Consider the following 18,469-nt stretch of genomic DNA (forward strand, 5'->3'; position numbering starts at 1 on the left):
GAGTGTGCAAGTATATGTGTGCACACATAACCATGGATGGACACACACACACACACACACACACACACACACACACACACTTTGCCGTGACCCCAGCTTCCAAGCTATTTCCTGGCAGAGCTCACTAACCCAGTCCAGGAGTTGGATGTTGACAAACTCCTTTGTCCTAGAGCAGCACTTTCCATAGAACTTTCTGTGCATCCTGCTTTATGGTGTCCTCAGGTACAGGTGGTTGTTGATACAGAAGGGAAACTGAGGCACAGAGCAAGTACCCATGGCTTGTGGAGCAGACGGTGACCGGCCGAGGTTAATGCCTGGATGTGACAGACCTCCCTGTGTTGTGAAGGTTAAATAGCACCCACCTGATGGCCAGGGTAACTGTTTTCCTAGAGTCTGGGGGAGCCTGAGTCCCCCCAGTCCCATATCAGTCATTCCCCTTTACACGTGGGAAGCTCACTCAGCTGAGCTGGCCACTTACCTGATGTCATCGCTCCTTGTGGTCACAGACTTGTTCATATGAGAGCCAAAGAGAAAGCAGTCAGCACCTCAGCCGAGGCCCTAACCTTTAGTGACAAACCCAGACCAGCCCCCAGGAATGCCAGCTCCAGAGCTCACCCACCCTCAGCTTAGGAAACGCACTCTTAAAACCAAGGCCACTGGGGTTGGGGATTTAGCTCAGTGGTAGAGCGCTTGCCTAGCAAGCGCAAGGCCCTGGGTTCAGTCCCCAGCTCTGAAAAAAAGAAGCAAAAAAAAAAAAAAAAAAAAAAACCAAGGCCACCAGTCTGGGATGTGATAATAGTGTTTGCTGAGGAGGCATGAAGCCCTAGGTCTATCACTGGTGGTGGTGAGGCTCCCCTGCACTCAGGAAGTGGAGGCAGGAGGATCAGAAGATCAGAGTCATCCTCCACTACACAGTGAGTTCGAGGCCAGGCCGGGCTACATTAGACAAAAACATCACCTTCACTGCAGACTAACTGGCCCACCTTTGTCCTTTCACATTTCCTAAGGACTGTGACCAAATCCACGTGGATGATGTCTCATCCGATGACAATGGCCAGGACTTAAGGTAAGGATTTGGGGCCTGAGGAGTTTCCCTCCCACCTGGGGACCTCCACACAGGTCAAACTGGACTCCTGTCTTTACCTAAGAAAAGGATTTCAGGGTGAGCCAACGTGGATTTTTTCATTAGTGGTTTTAGTGTGTACAGATGTTCTTATCTGTGCATGTGTGTGTAATGCCAGATGTTACACGTCTCCCTTTATCACACTTATTTTATTTTTGATATGGGCTCTCTCAGTAAACCTTGAGCTTACTCTTTCTGCTAACCTGACTGGCCAACAGCCCCAGGCATCCTCCTGTCTCTCTCTAAAGCACCCCAGCCCCGCACTGAGGTTACCTCTCCATGCACTGCATCCTTCATGGGTGCTGAGGGTCCAAACTCAGGTGCTCGGGTTTGTGAGGCAGGCACTGTACCCACTGACACATTGCCCCAACCCCAGATTTTCTGCAGAGTCTGATGGAAAGAAAGGTATTTAGGGAAAGAGTAAGACTCAAAGGGGAGGCCACTTTATTGTCTTTGCCATGAGATAGGTAAGTAAGTAGATAGATAGAAGATACATGGATGGATGGATGGATGGATGGATGGATGGATGGATGGATGGATGATAGATGGGTAGATGGATGACAGATATATAGATGGATTGATAGATGATAGAGAGATAGATAGATAGATAGATAGATAGATAGATAGATAGATAGATAACTGGTAGATAATAGATACAGAGAGATAATTGAAAGTTGATTGATAGATTGAATAATAGTAGAAAGATAATCAACAGATTAATTGGGGATTAATTAACTGAGGTAATTGGATAGGTGATAGATAGCTGATAGCTGATACATAGATAGATAGACGATAGATAGCTGGTAGATAGATTAGCTGATTGCTAGATGTTATGTCAGTGATAGATGAAAAGTAGATAATGAACAATTGAATGAATATTAATAGAAAGATTGATGTTTGACTGTTGGTAGATAAATAGACAATCAATAGGTAGGTAGGTAATAGATGAAGATGGATGGATGGATGGATGGATGGATGGATGGATGGGTAGGTAGATGAATGGGTGGGTAGATGGATGGATAGATGGATGGATGGATCAATGGATTGATGGATCTATGGATCAATGGATGGATGGGTAGATGGATGGATGGATGGATGGATGGATGGATGGATGGATGGACCAATAGATAGGTAGGTAGATGATTAAAATTGGATAACTGAGAGATGGAGGATGATGGAGAGATTAATTGATTACAGAAAGATAGATGTGGACACCTGTAAGATCCTGTGGCCGGGTGAGTTGCTTCAGAAGTGTAATCACAAGGTTTAAAGATTAAGCAAAGGTCAAATTTTAAGTAAAGTTTAAAAGTTAAGTGAAGATACATGAGCCAGTTTACTTATTCCTCCTGAAGGATGTTGTTGCGGTAAGCACACTTGAGGTGTCTTGTTTGGATGAAGGAAAAGAGAGGAGCACAGAGGTGTCAGACCCAGGGTTCTGAACACTTTGGCCCCCAGTAAGAGCAGTTCACTGGCACTTGGAATTCCACGGGGCAAAGATGGAGGCCTTCTCAGGCTTGGCTACTGTGTGTAGAAGCAGTGACAGTTTCCAAATGAGTCTAGGGGTTCACTCTGATGCCCAAAGACAGAGACAAGGGCTCTGTTTGGCCCTTGCTTGTGCACGGCCCCAGCAAGCATGCAGCCTTCTTAGGAATCCAATGAGAGCTGAAGTTCCTCCCTTCGGACACATACCAAGTGTGTCCAGGGACCCATGGATACCACAAGGCCTACTGTGGGTCCAGGGACCTGAATCTCCTCACACTAATGTCATCCCTGTCCTGTCTCTCCAGCACATACAACTTCTCCACTGATGGTTTCCACAGCACGGCGCCAGGGGCCAGCTTGTGCCTGGGTACAGGTGTTCACGGCGGTGTGGATTGGATGAGGAAACTAGCCTTCCGCTACCGTCGGGTGAAGGAGATGTACAATACCTACCGCAACAACGTGGGCGGTGAGTGACGGGGGTGGGTGGTGAATGATGGGGGTGGGGGCGAACATAGACTAGGTCAGGTGTTCCTGGGCCCTGCTGTGAGCCAGACTTTAGAAGGTTCTGCAAGATTTATGAATACAAGAAAATCAGTGGGCTGTTTGATTCGGGGTGTGTGTGTGTGTGTGTGTGTGTGTGTGTGTGTGTGTGTGTGTGTGTTTGTGTATGTACACATATATGCAGGTACATACGTATGTGTGCATGTGGAGGCTGATGTCCAGTATCTTCTTCAATCACTCTCTGCCTTGTTTTTTGAGACAGGATCTCTCACTGAACCTGGGCTTGCTGCTAGGCTGGGCTAGCTGGCCAGCAAGGCCCAGGGACCCTCTTGTCTCAGCCTCTCCATCACTGTGATCACAGGTTGGTGCTTTTTACACAATGCTGGCCATCCAGACCAGACTCTCTAGTCCTGGTTTGGCTTTTGAGGCACAGCCTTTCTATGGACCCAGGCTAGCCTTGAACTCACAGCAGTCTTTCTGCCTTGGCCTCCTAAATATTGTGGTTACAAATGTCTGCCAACCACTCCTGGCTGGCTTGATGTCACTCAGTGAGTGACACATCTTGTCCCAGAATGCTGGGTCCCCATGAGTCTTCTTGACACCACCAAAGCTGCTCTGGTGGCAGACTGCATCTGTTCCTAGAAGAATATAGATGCCTGGCCCCACCCCTGCCATCCTTCAAGCCTGCTGCTCTCAGAAGGCCGAGGTCCTTCCAAGCCATGCTGGGTGTGCAGTTTGAGGACCAAGGCTTGTCCCTGGAGCAGCTACCAGAAGCTAATTACAAAAGCATGGCCTGGGGTGGCACAGGGCAGCAGCATTATGTCCCAGTGATCTCACCCTCCCCAACACAGGCTGCCACCTTATCACCCAGGATGGCCCTATGTATCCCACAAGGCCGTCCTGGCCATGTCTTGTTAGAGTAGGACAGCCAGGAGGATAAGCAGGCATCAAACACGTGATCTCATAGTTGTTGTTGTAGTTGTTTTGTTTTGTTTTGTTTTGTTTTGTTTTAACAGGGTTTCTCTAGCAGCCCTGGCTGTCCTGGAACTCACTCTGTAGACCAGGCTGGCCTCGAACTCACATAAATCTGTCTGCCTCTGCCTCCCAAGCACTGACTCATGAGCTTATAGTTTTAAATCCTTGTGCAAAGCCCTGGGAAGAAGAGGTCCATGTGTTGGGAGAGGATACCCTGGAGGGACCTGACCCTAGACATTGGGTAGAGGACTAAACTGGGTAAAAGATGAGGAAGGTAAGAAGAAGACGGTTCAGGATCTGTAATGGAACGTGCAAAGGTCCTGAGGCAGGCATGCACCTAGTGCTTCGGGGAACAAAGAGAAACCTGAGCCCAGCATAGAAAGACACTAGAGCCCTGGCAGGGAGGTGAGGCAGGGAGCTGAGATGGGTTGGTCCGGAGACTCTGAACTTTTTTTTAAAGGAAGCTGAAGGCTAAACTGAGAAAGATAATTTAGAAACATCAAGGGAGTCAGCTGCTGGTCCTGTCTCCATGATTTCCTCCCTGTGCTAAGCAAGTGTGTCAGCCCCTGGCAGGGCCTACTTCTTCATCTAAAAGACAGAATGCAATCAGTGCCCATCTCTCGGGCTTCTGCGAGGATGAAAGGAAGGCAGTCTCATTAAAAGCACGTGCTCTGTGCATAGTAAGATCTCAGCAAAGTTGGTCTTTAGTATCTTCTGCTGTCTTCGTGTCCATCTTAATGGTTTGAACCCAGTACATGTTACGATTCCACACACACAGAAGACAATCTTGAGATACTGGGTAGATGGATGGGTCGGTAGATTGATGGATGAGTGGATAGGTTGATGGATGGATAAATGGATGGGTGGGTGGGGTTATATGGTAGTTGGATGGATGGATGGGTGGATGGGTGGGTGGGTGGGTGGATGGGTGGATGGATGGAGGGATGGGGGATGGATGGATGGGTGGGTGGGTGGATGGATGGGTGGATGGGTGGATGGATGGATGATGGATGATGGATGAATGGATGGATGGATGGGTGGATGGATGGATGGACGGATGGATGGGTAGATGGAGGGATGGATGTGTGGATGGATGTGTAGATGATGTGTGGATTGATGGATGGGTGAATGGGTGGGTGGATAGATGGATGGATGGATGGATGATGTGTGGATGGATGGATGGATGGGTAGATGGGTGAATAGTTGGAGGGATGGATGTGTAGATGGATGTGTGGATGGATGGATAGATGGATGGATGGATGGATGGATGGATAGATGGATAGATGGATAGACGGATGGGTAGATGGAGGGATGGATATGTGGATGGATGAATGAATGGGTGGGTGGATGGATGGATGTGTGGGTGGATGGATGATGGGTAGATGGATGGATGTGTGGGTGGGTGGGTGGATGGATGGATGGATGGAAGGATGGATGGATGGGTGGGTGGGTGGGTGGGTGGATGGGTGGATGGATGGAGGGATGGATGGATGAGTGGGTGGATGGATGGGTGGATGGGTGGGTGGGTGGGTGGGTGGGTGGATGGGTGGATGGATGGGTGGGTGGGTGGATGGATGGGTGGATGGATGGGTGGGTGGATGGATGGGTGGATGGATGGATGGGTGGGTGGTGGATGGATGGATGGATGGATGGAAGGATAGATGGATGGATGGATGGATGAATAGACAGAGTGATGGATGGGTGGATGGGTGGATGGATGTGTGGATGGATGGATGGATGGATGGATAGATGGATGAATAGATGGAGGGATGGATGGGTGGATGGGTGGATGGATGGGTAGATGAATGGATGGGTAGATGAATGGGTAGATGGAGGGATGGATGGGTGGATGGGTGGATGGGTAGACGGAGGGATGGATGTGTGAATGGTTGTGTAGACAGCTGAGTGGATAGGTAATGAATCAGTCAGTGGATGTTCTGAAGGTACAGTAGCTAAACTGAGTTGCCTTTGAGTGCTCTGATTTGACTCCCTAATTCCCCTCAGCTCTTTCTAACACGAGGATGTCCTCTTCACTGCCTTTACTACAGGCTTGATAGGCGCTCCCAAAAGAGAGACATGGCTGCAGCTGCGCGCTGAGCTGGAGGCCCTGACTGACCTCTGGCTCACCCACTCCCTGAAGGCCCTCAACCTCATCAACTCTCGGCAAGTGGCCACCCCTCACCAGTGCACAGTGGTGACACCTCATTCTCACACTGGGCAGGGCTCTCTCGCTTGCATGCTTTCCGGGCTTGGACTGGTGCTTCAAGGCCCAGTGGACACCCGCTGTGAGAACTTGCAAAAGATTAGAACTGACCTGTGCCGTCTTGTGGCACCTAGGCCTCACCCGAGCAGTCTCGAGCTCCTCCTGTGTCACGTGGCTAGCTAGCTTGCCACTCTTACAATACACTCTCACTTCTAAGTAAGGAAAGAAGCTGGGTATAGTGGGCACTTTTAACCCCAGCACTCGGGAGTCAGAGCCAGGGGAATCTCTATGTCCTCATAGCAAGTTCGAGACCAGCCAGAGCCTCACAGTAAGACCCTGTCTCAAAAACATATAAATAAAAATGAACGAACAAGAAAGGAACCACCTCACTGCACACCAAGGTCAGGCAGCCTTGGGCCAGAAGCAGCTACAGTGTCCCTGGGCATCACACCACCCAGCCATCCCACAGACCAGCTCCAGATCCTGCCCTAACCCACCCATGACCCCAGGACTGTCCTGGTAGTACCTTTGGGACTGACACAAAGTTGCCTTTGTCCCCAGACCCAACTGTGTCAATGTGTTGGTCACCACCACACAACTGATCCCTGCATTGGCCAAGGTCCTGCTGTATGGTCTGGGCTCCGTGTTCCCCATCGAGAACATCTACAGCGCGACCAAGACAGGTAAGATGGGCGGGGTTTGGGGCATGTAAGGGATTCTCACCCAGACCACAAATGACCCTCACAGCCCTCCAAAGAATGTAATTAGTCTTGGAGCAAGGGGCAAATCGACAGGAATCAAACGCCCTGCTTACTCTCAGCTCCTTGTTGAGTTCCTTGAAAATTCCAAAGAATGACGGCTTTCTTTTTCTCGTGGGGAGGTTCAATTTTATTCTTACATCCCAAATGTTCACAAATAAAACATAAACCTAGGTCTGGGGAGATGGCCTAGTGGGTAAAGTGCTAAATGTGCAACATGAGACCTGAGCTCAGATGCCCAGCACCCACCATAAAAAGCTGGGCATGGGAGTTGGGGATTTAGCTCAGTGGTAGAGCGCTTGCCTAGCAAGCGCAAGGCCCTGGGTTCAGTCCTCAGCTCCGGGGGAAAAAAAAAAGCTGGGCATGGTTGGGCACAGTAATTCGTGACTTGAATCCCAGCACTCAGGAGGCAGAAGTGGGCAGATCTCTGTGAGTTCAAGGCCAGCCTGGTCCACATAGAGAGTTCCAGGAGAGCCAAGGTTATGTAGTGAGAGCCTGTCTCAAGGGGAGGGGAAAAAAGCTAGGCATGATTATGCATGTTTGTGACACTGTGTAACACTGAGGAGGCACAGACAGACAGCCTGGATGAACTGGAGAACTAGGTTCAGTGAGAGACCCCATCTCAAACAACAAAGATAGACATTTAGGAAGGCAGCTGACATTGACCTTTGGCCTCCATAGCACCTGCGTGAGCAAGTGTATCTGTTATATCCACACGAATGTACATGCCTGTACCCCACACACGCTCACAGGTTCTAGTTAGTTGAGGTGGTTTCCTCTTTGGTTATTTTTAAACCCCAGTCTTCTATTTTGTGCAAAGGAATGTGATGTGTGTGTGTGACGTATGTTCACATATGTGTGTATGGACAAGCCCATGCTTCCTCCATTTTGAATCAGGGTGTCTTCCTGAACTTGGGCCTTGAACTTATTTGTTTATTGTTTATTTAGGCGAGGCTGGCAGTCAACAAGTCCTAGATATCCCGCCTGCATGCATGTGTGCATGTTCAAATGCACTCCTGCGTGTATATGCGTATGCGTGCATGCATGTGTGTGTACACTTGTGTGCCTGTGTGTGTTCACATGTGTGCATGTGTGTTCACGTGTGTGCATATGTGTACGTGTGTGTGTGTGTGTGTGTGTGTGTGTGTGTACAGGGACCCTTCCAGTTTGTTACATGGGTGCTGGGATTTGAACTCAGGTCCTCATATTTGCACAATAAGCATTTTTATCAGGTAAGTCATTTTTTTCCTTCCAAAATTTTTTTACTGGGGCAAAATAAGAATATAATTATTTCCTGGAGTCCTGAGAATTGAGCCCAGTGCCTCGATCACTCTAGACAAACTTTCTCTCACTGAGCTACATCCCCAGACCTGCATCCCCTGTTTTGCTTCTTACTTTGAGATTGGGTCTCACTAAGTTGGCTATACTGGCCTTGGATCCACTTATATATACCCTGGGCAGGCTTTAAACTTGGGTTTCCAATCCTGCCTTGGCCTATGACGTAGCTGGAATGTCAAGCCTGTGCCGACACCCTTGGCTATGGTATAAGCATGTCTACCATTGTATATTTGGGCTCTGGGTTTGCAGTACTGCAGTAAAGCAGGACAGAGTCCTCTGTTAGTGTACATTGCCAGGGCCCAGATAAAAGCACAGTAGATAGACAGGGGTCTGCTTTCCCGCCTGCTTGGCCTCTTCCTGGGGACAAGCTGCTCAAATTATCTCCTAGCTGTTGTCTACTTCCCTGGATGGCCGCCACCTACATTGCCCCACCACTTGTGGGATCTCCCAGCCATTGTCTCCTTCCTTCCTCCCATCTCCCTGCAGGCAAGGAGAGCTGCTTCGAGAGGATCATGCAGAGGTTCGGTCGCAAAGCTGTCTACATCGTGATAGGCGACGGGGTGGAGGAAGAGCAAGGAGCCAAAAAGGTAACCGGACCTCTGTGCAGCCTGCCTGCAGCTCTTTCCTGGCCTGCCTCGCGTGCCTTGTCGGGCTCTGCTCTGCAAGGCCGCTCACATTTGCAGAGCCCTGAAGCATCCTGAGTAATTTCCTCTCACAAATCCACCTTTTGGCCCTGGCCACTGCCCCTGGCAGCCTGGCCTGGTCCTGGACCCCAGGGACACTGTGGACCAGCAGGACCAATGCACGTGCGGGGCATTTTATTTCGTGCTCACAGGCGGCAGATTCCGAGAACGCTTCCCTGCTAATAAAGGCGGCATTAGGCTAATGAAAAGACAATCCCACATCTGGGGTCTCGGTCTCCAGCAGAGCACAGGGATCGGCTCCGAAAAGAAACAGCTGCCCGGACCCTGGATCTGGCCCTGTCAACAGCACCCCAGAGAGTGCCCACCCCCACTCCAAGGCCAGGCTAGCTCCTAGTTAATGTCATGAAGCTTAATTCAGGGGCCTGCCTTTTCCCTTTGCTCCCATTTCACCAGTCCCACAGAGATGCAAATGTGTTTAGGGTCTCAGTGGGAAAGCTCAGGACAAGCAAGGCCCCCAGGAGGCTGCCCCAAAGTTAGTCCTAACAAAATGACTTCGGGCCTGGCCCACCCACCTCACCTAGGTCCTCTGGTCCATGGCCAGCAGCTGCCACTGTCCTCTTCCATTTCCCCTTGTTCCCTCATATCACAGAAAATGAATGGCCCAAGGTGCCCCAGCCAGTGTGAGGGTTATGTTAGCTGAGCATCTACTTTATGCTATCCGCCATTCTAGACACAAGACCCTGTCCTCACCACTCACTGGGCACACAGCCTGGGGACCACGAAGTTCAACGTGCCTTGACCTGACAGGGAGTGGCAAGAGCTGGTGTGTGTGTGTGTGTGTGTGTGTGTGTGTATGTGACTGTGTGTGACTACTGTGTGTATGTGTGAGTGTGTGTGTATGTGTGTGTGAGGGTGTGTTCGTGAGTGTGTGACTGTAAGTGTGTGAGTGTGTGTATGTGTGTGAGACTGTGTGTGTGAGGGTGTGTGTGAGGGTGTGTTCGTGAGTGTGTGACTGTAAGTGTGTGAGTGTGTGTATGTGTGTGAGACTGTGTGTGTGAGGGTGTGTGTGAGGGTGTGTGTGAGGGTGTGAGGGTGTGTATGTGACTGTGTGTGACTACTGTGTATGTGTGAGCGTGTGTGAGCGTGTGTGACTGTGTGTATGTGTGTGTGAATATAAGTGTGTAAGTGTGTGTGAGTGTGTGTTTGTGTGTGAGTGTGTGTGAGTGTGTGTTCGTGAGTGTGTTACTGTAAGTGTGTGAATGTGTGTGAGTGTGTGTGTTCGTGAGTGTGGGTGAAGGTAAGTGTGTGAGCATGTGTGTGAGCATGTGTGTGAGTGAGTGAGTGTGTGTGTGTGTGTGTGTGTGAATGTGTGTGTGGTGTGTGAAGCAGAAAGTGGAAAACAGGGTTAGTGAGGTGACACATGGCAGCATGAGAGACACGCCGGAGCAGGGGGAATGTGTTCTGAGGGGAAGTGAGCTGAATATCTGCAAAGGTGCAGCCACGCCACGGCAGGTCAGGACTGAGTGGCCTCAGGGGAGATCGTAGAGCTGCCCAGACCCCAGAAGGGCTGCAGGACTTATGGAAAGAAATTCTTTCTAACTTTAAATGCACCACAGAGAACAGGGAGATGGCACAGGCATGTTGAAGTGCCTGCTGTGTAGACCTGAGGACCTGAGTTCGGATCCTCTGTACCTGATGTAAAAAGTGGGGGAGGGGCATGGGGGCTAGAGAAAGATGGAGCCCAGTCTAGCAGACCTCTGGGTTCAGTGACAGACCTTGTTTCAAAAAAAACCAAGAGAGAAAGACAGCGAGCAGATAGATGACTTCGCTGGCTCAGGAACGCCCTTGCTGGGACATCCTCTCCTGCAGCCACCAGCACAGGTGGATACCTTCATTCCTCCTTCAAGGCCTGAGAACCCTACACCGTTCTCCTGGTCTCTCCAACCCACCCACTGCCACCCAAGCGGAGGCTGCCTCCCTCTGCTTCCTGTGGAATGTTTTGCTACACCTGCCTGAGGATTCTGCTGTGCCCTGAGAGAGCAGAGTTCGGGCCTCACTGGGGTTGCTGGGCACACTGGGGCCTGCCGAAACGGTCTCAGACCCTCTGGGCTGGCTGGGCAACTTGTCTGAGCACATGTAACTGTCTGCTTTCTGTCTTAGCACAACATGCCGTTCTGGAGGATATCCTGCCACGCTGACCTGGAGGCTCTGAGGCATGCCCTGGAACTGGAGTATCTATAGCGTGAGGGTTGCAGCCACCACCTGCCACCCACCAGCCAGGCCCTTGTCATCTCACACCATGAGGGCCCCAGACACCAGAAACTAGGTAGTGGCCCTATACCTAGGGGACACGTTCCACGGCCATTTCGGAAGTGTCCTCTTCCCTTGGGGACAGAGAGTCAGACTCTGCTATGAATTCCAGAGACCCACGTGAGGGCACGCCAGTTCGTCTTGTTCTCCCTCTTAATTTATGGACTGCTCCCAACACTCCCATTACCCACTGGTCCCTGTGTTGTGGTTTCTTGGCTGTTGGTGTGGTTTGGGGTTCTAAACTGCCTGTGGGGTAGTGAATGCCCAGTTTTGTGTTTCAGGGACAATCATTCTCTAGGCGTTGGTTGGTGAGTGAGGCGGTGTGGGGCTATGGGGAAGCCTGTTGCTTACCTTTTCTCTTCCAAGCCCCTCTCTGATGTCATGCGGACAGTGTGGGTGCCTTATGCCGCCATCTTGTGTTGTAGGAGAGGGGGGGACCCTGGGAAGGGAAGGGTGCTCGGCAACAATGGATAAAGGCATTAAATAAAACCACGTTTACATTTTACGTCGGAAGAGTGTGGCGACCTCTGCCTGTTGCGTAGTCTTCCACCGGTTAGCACCTTCAAGTTGCAGACCAATAAAATCCAATTTGAACTGGTTTCAGTCAGGTGGGGAGGTGGGGTAGGTGGCCTGCAGCACACAGTACCTGCATCTCCTTGGCCAAATCTGAGCCCTGTTCTCTCCGGGAAGCTGGACTTAGGGATGTTGTCATTAAAACAAAACAAGACACAGCTCTGTACCTACCTCAAAGGACATACGAGATAGTCTGTTCTGCAGCCAAAAAGGAGTGGCCATGAGCCGGGAGTATACGTTAGGTTACCCAGAGTTCCATGCTCCTGCATGGTGACAGATTCATGAAGACTCGTCACAACAGATCAAAGACAGTCATGATTTCATAATTTTTATAAATTGCATTGGCAGGAGCATCAGGTGGGTGGGTTACAGCAGAGTTGGGTGACCCCTGCCACCGGCCTCAGATGCTGTCTGAAGACGTGCTTGGCTTTGAGGTTGGTGAAAGCCAAGGGTCTGTTAATATATTCCAAGAGGTTTCAACTGTTGGTCACAAAGATGTTAGGTCAGACTCAACAGGGTAAGCAAGAAATGTCTGATTGGGAGGTTAAAGGTAGCCCCAAAATAAATGGTTCTGCCCCTGCAGTATTCCAACCCCTTCATGGCTGCTGAAGTCTGGGAGTCGATAGTCTGTGAGCCAGTCACTGTCTGTAAGAAATCAGTATCATGTGACTTCTTTCCAGGAACTGGAGCTTACCTGGCTGGGTTTGCTCACGAACAGACAGCTGAGCAGCTTGTCCCCAAGAAAGCCACCAGCCGTGGTGAGCTCCTGCCAAACAAATTAGGAAAAAGCAGTGAACTGACTTGCGCTCTCCAGCGGTGCCAGGGATTCAGCTTTGAGGAGGATAGGAAAGAGGTTTAAGGAGCCAGTAAAAGGGGCAGGAAGGACATCGGAGGTGCTGGAAGCTCTGTGAGAACATCCCTGTGTAAGGCCACATCCATCTGACTGACACTAAGCAAAGACACATGAGCTCCTTCTTGGCGCAGGCAAAACCCATGATCCCTGGGGCCTGGAGATGTCAGTGTAATGTGAGCCTCAGAGCTAGATCAGTCACCAGAAGACAGTCAGCAAGGGTGGGAGAAGCTTCCTGATTAGATTCTGCATTGCGTTACAGACCATTTCAGTGGACAAAGGAAGGCACACGCAACAGTGTTCCTCTAAGATCACATATGACATGTATATGACATACATATACAACACTATGACATATGTGATCACATATGACCTGTGCTAATATGCCATAGCTTCAGCTGTCAACTTGACATAAACCTGAGTCACCTGGAAAGAGCCTCAGTGGAAGAACTGACCAGATTAGAATGGTCTGTGGGCATGTCTAGAGGTGTTTTCTTAAGTGCTAATTGATGTGGGAGGGGCCTAGTCCACTGTGGGCGGTGCCACCCCTAGGCAGGTGGGCTTTGTAAGGTGATGAGCAAGCCAGGGAGAGTAAGCCAGTGAGCCAAGTTCCTATGTTGTCTTCATCTCAGTTCCTGCATCCAGGTTCCCGCCTTGACTTCCTTCAGCGATAGACCATGACACAGAAATGTAAGCTACATAAATCCTTTCCCTACCTAAGTTACTTTTCGCCAGTGTTTTCACACAGCATCAGAAAGCAAACTAGGACCCTTCTGCAGCCACATGATGGGAATCACCCAAGGGCACACTTCTCAGACTTCATCCCTAAGTAACGGTGGAGCTGGGGATGGTCGGGTGGGTGGTCAGGTCGGTCGTGGCCATTGGGCAAGCATATGAATGAATGGTTAGGTAGATGGGTCAGGAGTGGGTTCAAGAGAATGGATATTTGAGCCATTGGAAGATGGATGGATGAATGGGTACCTCCGCTGGGGGATGAGCTGGATGGCTGGATAGATCATGGGTGCGTGGATGGACAGACTCGTTGACCAGTGATTGTATGGTGCTATGGATGGACGGATGGACAATGGTTTAGATGAGTGGTTAGAAATGTGGATAGAAGAATGTGGAGAATGAGGGCTAGTGAGCACCCCGGAAGGAGGTCACTTTCCTCGGTGCTAGAACAAAACACGTGACAAAAAACAACCTGAGGGAGGGAAGGTGTGTTTGTGCTTACGGGTAGAAGGTACAGTCCATTGTGGAGGGGAAGGTGTGGCAGTGGAAGCATGGGGTGGCTGGTCACATGGCTTCCACAGTCAGGAAGCAGAGAGACAGGAGCACTGGTACCCGACTCTTTGTCTCCTTTCTCTGTAGTGTGGAATCCCATCCCACGGGATAGGGTTGCCCGTACCTATGCTAATTCCCCTGTCTCTGTTACGGTTTCTATTGCTATTATAAAACACCATGACCGTTTTTGAAATGTACATTGGTGTTTTGCCTGCAAGTATGTCTGTATGAGGGTGTTAGATAGTCTGGAAAAGGAGTTACAATCAGTTGTGAGCTGCCATGTGGTTGCTGGGAATTAAACCCGGATTCTCTGGAAGAGCAGCTGGTGCTCTTAACCACTGAGCCATCTCTCCTGCCCCACCATAGACTTTTAAAAGTAACCTGGGAAGGAAAGGATTTATTTCAGCTTACAACTCTCAGGCCTCCATCACTGGGGAAGTCAGGGCAGGAACTCCAGGCAGGAACCTAGAGGCAGGAACTGATGCAGAGGCCATGGAGGAGTGCTGCTTGCTGGCTTGCTTCCTCGTGGTTTTCTCAGCCTTCTTTCTGATAGCACCCGGGAGCACCAGTTCAGGGATGGCCCTACCCACAGTGAGCTCAACCCTTCTACATCAATCAAGAAAATGCACCACAGTCTTGCCCAGAGTGTCTGGGGGGATAGGTAGGTATGTAGGTGGATGGATGGATGGATGGATGGACAGATGGATGGATGGATGGATGATGGATAGGTGGATGGATGGACAGGTGGATGGATGGGTGGATGGATGGATGATGGATGGATGGATGGATGGATGATGGATGGATGGATGGATAGATGGATGGATAGATGGATGAATAAATGGATGAGTGGCTAGGTGACGGGTAGATGACTAGGTGGGTAGATGATGGAGCCTGAGTTAGGCTCCTTTGAAAAGACCACTTGACAGGATCCTATGCACAGTCTTTTTTTTTTTAATCATTTATTTATTTTATTTATATGAGTACATTGCCATTTTCTTCAGATCCTCCAGAAGAAGGCATCAGATCCCATTACAGATGGTTGTGAGCCACCATGTGGTTGCTGGGAATTGAACTCAGGACCTCTGGAAGAGCAGTCAGTGCTCTTAACCGCTGAGCCATCTCTCCAGCTCCCTATGCACAGTCTCTTGAAAGAGATGGCAATGCGTGTTCCCAGAGAGAGGACTCCCAGAACTTGTCCTGGGGTAGACTCCTGAAATCTTGTTGGGTGACATTTAGTTTATTTAAGGATATTTACTTATTTATCATTTTTATTTTTGAGATAGGGTCTCACTATGTAACCTTTGCTGTCCTGGTCTATGTAGACCCAACTGGCTTCAATTTCAGAAATCCACCTACCTCTGTCTCCTTGGTGCTGGAATTAAAAAGTGTGCCAACTTACCCAGTTTATTTATTTATTTTTTTAATTTTGAAATAGGGTTTCACTATGTGGCCCAGATTGGCCTTGAACTCTTGGCAATCCCCCTGCCTTGGTCTCCAAAGCACTGAGATCACAGACATGTGCCACCATACCTGGCTGAAGAGATTTCAGCTTTGAGTGTAAGGCATGGTTCTGATTTCTCAGAGCCAGAGGCCACTGTCCTCCGACCAATCTAGGGATAAAAGGAAGTATTGTGATCCCGTGCCGTAGGTGACCCAGAATGGAGAGGTCTGTGGACTGGTGGCTCAGACAGGATGAGGCCAGAGAAATCGTTCTAAGGAGGGAAGAGAGCATAAAATCTGAGGGGTGGGACAAAGGAACCTTAAGGGGGTACCGGGGACAAAGGCTAATGTCAGAGAGACACACGGAATGTGGTTGGCCCTGGGTTGGGGATTTTATTTTAAATCTCTTGAAGAGACCTGGGAGGCTGTAGGCAGGACACCATGTGGTCTGACTGATCCTGGTTTAAAGGGTGTAACAACAGCGACTTGGTCGCATGGCCTGGTCACAGGGCTCCTTCTTGGGTTTCAAATTTTGTTATTAGGTTTTTCGTTTTATGAGCAACATAAAGTTTATGGCACAGATCTCAACTCTCACCATCATGATGTATTTACATGATTCCACTAGGGTGGTTACGTCACACTGATCAAAACAGAACAGAGTCCAGAAGGCCTGTCTGCTTCCCGGCACCTCTACCCTTCACCTCCACTGTGCTGGTCTCTGTCTGGACCTGGTCCAGAACACGGGCTTATCCAGAATGACCTCTTGGTGCCCAACTTCCCTCCTGTGGAATGTTTTATTGTTAGCTTTGACCCGTAGTACATTCTGGCTAACGTGCAAACTTGATCTAAGAGTTCTAGACCTGCTGCATATGTTGGCATGTGCCCATATCCTGGGAGGCAGGGGCAGGAGGATAATGAATTCAAGACCAGCCAGGTCTACTTAGAAAGACCTTGTTTTAAAAAGTTAGAAAATTGACCAACAGATAGATTTATTAGCTGACTGATAACTAATAAATGATAAATTTTAGATTGATGAGTAATAGATAGTAATTGATAGGTGGTAAATCTATAGGTTGATTGACGACTGATAGATAATAGATCGGTAGATAAATTTCTAGCATAGAAATAGATTTCTTTCTAGAATAAATCACTAGCCCAGTTTCCATAAGGCCTGTTCCTTAAGTCAGCACCGGTGTTGCTATGCTTATCAGTGACCATCAGATGGCAGTGTGACCATAGCCGGACAAGCCGTGGGGCCAGATACCCGTGATAGAATGAATTTCCACTTGACTGAACTCTGCCAAGAGCATGGACAACAGCCCCAAGAGTTAACAGAGCACACTTTCGTCAGTGACCTACATTTGGACACCATGGATGAGAGACAATAGAAACGGTGGCCTGACAGCTCAGCTCAGACTTAAACATGAACACTCACATTCCCCACAATAAAATCGTTAAAGAAGCTTAGATTGTTTATGGGAATGTTGCTGATTTTATTTTATTTTATTGGTGGGTTGTTTTGATTTTGGTTCCTAGAGACAGAGACAGTAGCCCAGTGTGGCTTCCTTGCTAGGCTGGCCTTGTGTGTTCCTAATCATTCTGCCTCCGCCTTCCAAGTTTTGGGATGACAGGTTTGTGCCAGTTAGGCTAACAGGCATAGGCTGCTGCCCCTGGCGGTATGTACTTATACTATGTAGAAGCTCATTCTAGGATTTTGGTAAGTCAGCTTTGATCAAACACTGATTTTAAACAGTAACATTGTATCGAGGACAGCGCCCATGTGCTTTCCATGCCAAACTAAGTTACAAAGTGAGTCGCTGTTTTAAAATTGAAAAAAAAAAACTAATATTCAACCTTATGTCTGTGGCTAGAAATGAACACTAAGTCTCTTAGCTATTGTACTCATTGTGAGTGGAAGAGGGGAGAGGGTAAGGAAGGGGGGGAGGGAAAGAGAGAGAGAGAGAGAGAGAGAGAGAGAGAGAGAGAGAGAGAGAGAGAGAGAGAGGCGCAGAGATTGAACACTGGCTTGTGAACAGTTGTTCAGCCAGAGTTCACGGCCCTGAAGGGAGGTCTTAGCTAGGCCACTTCACCTCCCAGCTGTGAGGTCAAGAATTGGCCAACGGGGCTGGGGAGATGGCTCAGCGGTTAAGGCTGCTCTTCTAGAGGTCCTGAGTTCAGTTCCCAGCAACCACATGGTGGCTCACAACCATCTGTAATGGGATCTGATGCCCTCTTCTGGTGTGTCTGAAGACAGCTACAGTGTGCTCATATAAATAAAAATAAGTAAATCTTAAAAAAAAAAAAAATGGCCAAGGTACCCGAACCTGTTTGCCTCTTGTAAATTTTAAGTTATTTAACTTTATTCTCCAATGGCTGTTCAAAACCAGCAGGCTGTAACATTAATTCAACAGTAAGGATGCAAAACAACGCACAATAGAAAAAACCGGACCTGGCAGTGCCCTCTTTAGAAGACTGGGAAACCCTTCAGAAGTGACGCCTCAAGGGAGGAAGTGCGTCACTGGAGGCGGTCCTTGTCCAGCTTCACTTCCTGTCTGCGTCTACTTCTGGGATGGAATGTGGCCCCCAGCTCGCATTCCTGCTATCACCCTTCACCATCCTACAGAATGCATCCCCTTCCCACACCGTGAACAAAACGAGCCCTTCTTTCTCTCTTAGGTTGTTTCCTGTCAGGAATTTAGTCACAGGTAGAGAAGGCTTTGTGACACATCCTTTACTTAGTGCTGTTCACGGGCACACGTGAGCATGTTCTCCTGGACCATAATGGAGTGGGTCATTCTTCCCCCCATCCTTTCTTCAGCCTCTGTGTGATGCTTAGGCCCACTTGAATCCCTGGGCTCAAGCAATCCTCCTGCCTGAGTAGTCATACACGTAAGATGCAGCACCACGCCTGGCCGCCGCGTGTATTTTTATCATGGAGGGCAACTAACCAGATTAAAAACTACTGCTCATGGGTTGGGGATTTAGCTC

At 49.3% G+C, this 18,469-nt stretch overlaps 1 protein-coding gene across 4 annotated transcripts in view; it reads left to right on the plus strand.

The window, feature by feature from the left end:
• Positions 1 to 11,839, plus strand: part of Eya2 (EYA transcriptional coactivator and phosphatase 2) — a 183,264-nt gene extending 171,425 nt beyond the window's left edge. For all 4 annotated transcript variants that reach the window (NM_130427.2, XM_039104164.2, XM_039104163.2 and 1 more), the window contains 6 exons: positions 1,008 to 1,066; positions 2,911 to 3,071; positions 6,130 to 6,244; positions 6,846 to 6,967; positions 8,867 to 8,967; positions 11,185 to 11,839. In NM_130427.2, the coding sequence (NP_569111.2) occupies positions 1,008 to 1,066; positions 2,911 to 3,071; positions 6,130 to 6,244; positions 6,846 to 6,967; positions 8,867 to 8,967; positions 11,185 to 11,265 (639 nt within the window). In that variant the 3' untranslated portion in view covers positions 11,266 to 11,839. The remainder of the gene's footprint in view (positions 1 to 1,007; positions 1,067 to 2,910; positions 3,072 to 6,129; positions 6,245 to 6,845; positions 6,968 to 8,866; positions 8,968 to 11,184) is intronic.
• Positions 11,840 to 18,469: the final 6,630 nt, after the last annotated feature.

The sequence above is a fragment of the Rattus norvegicus genome, chromosome 3 (assembly GCF_036323735.1).
Source record: "Rattus norvegicus strain BN/NHsdMcwi chromosome 3, GRCr8, whole genome shotgun sequence".
NCBI lineage: Eukaryota > Metazoa > Chordata > Mammalia > Rodentia > Muridae > Rattus > Rattus norvegicus.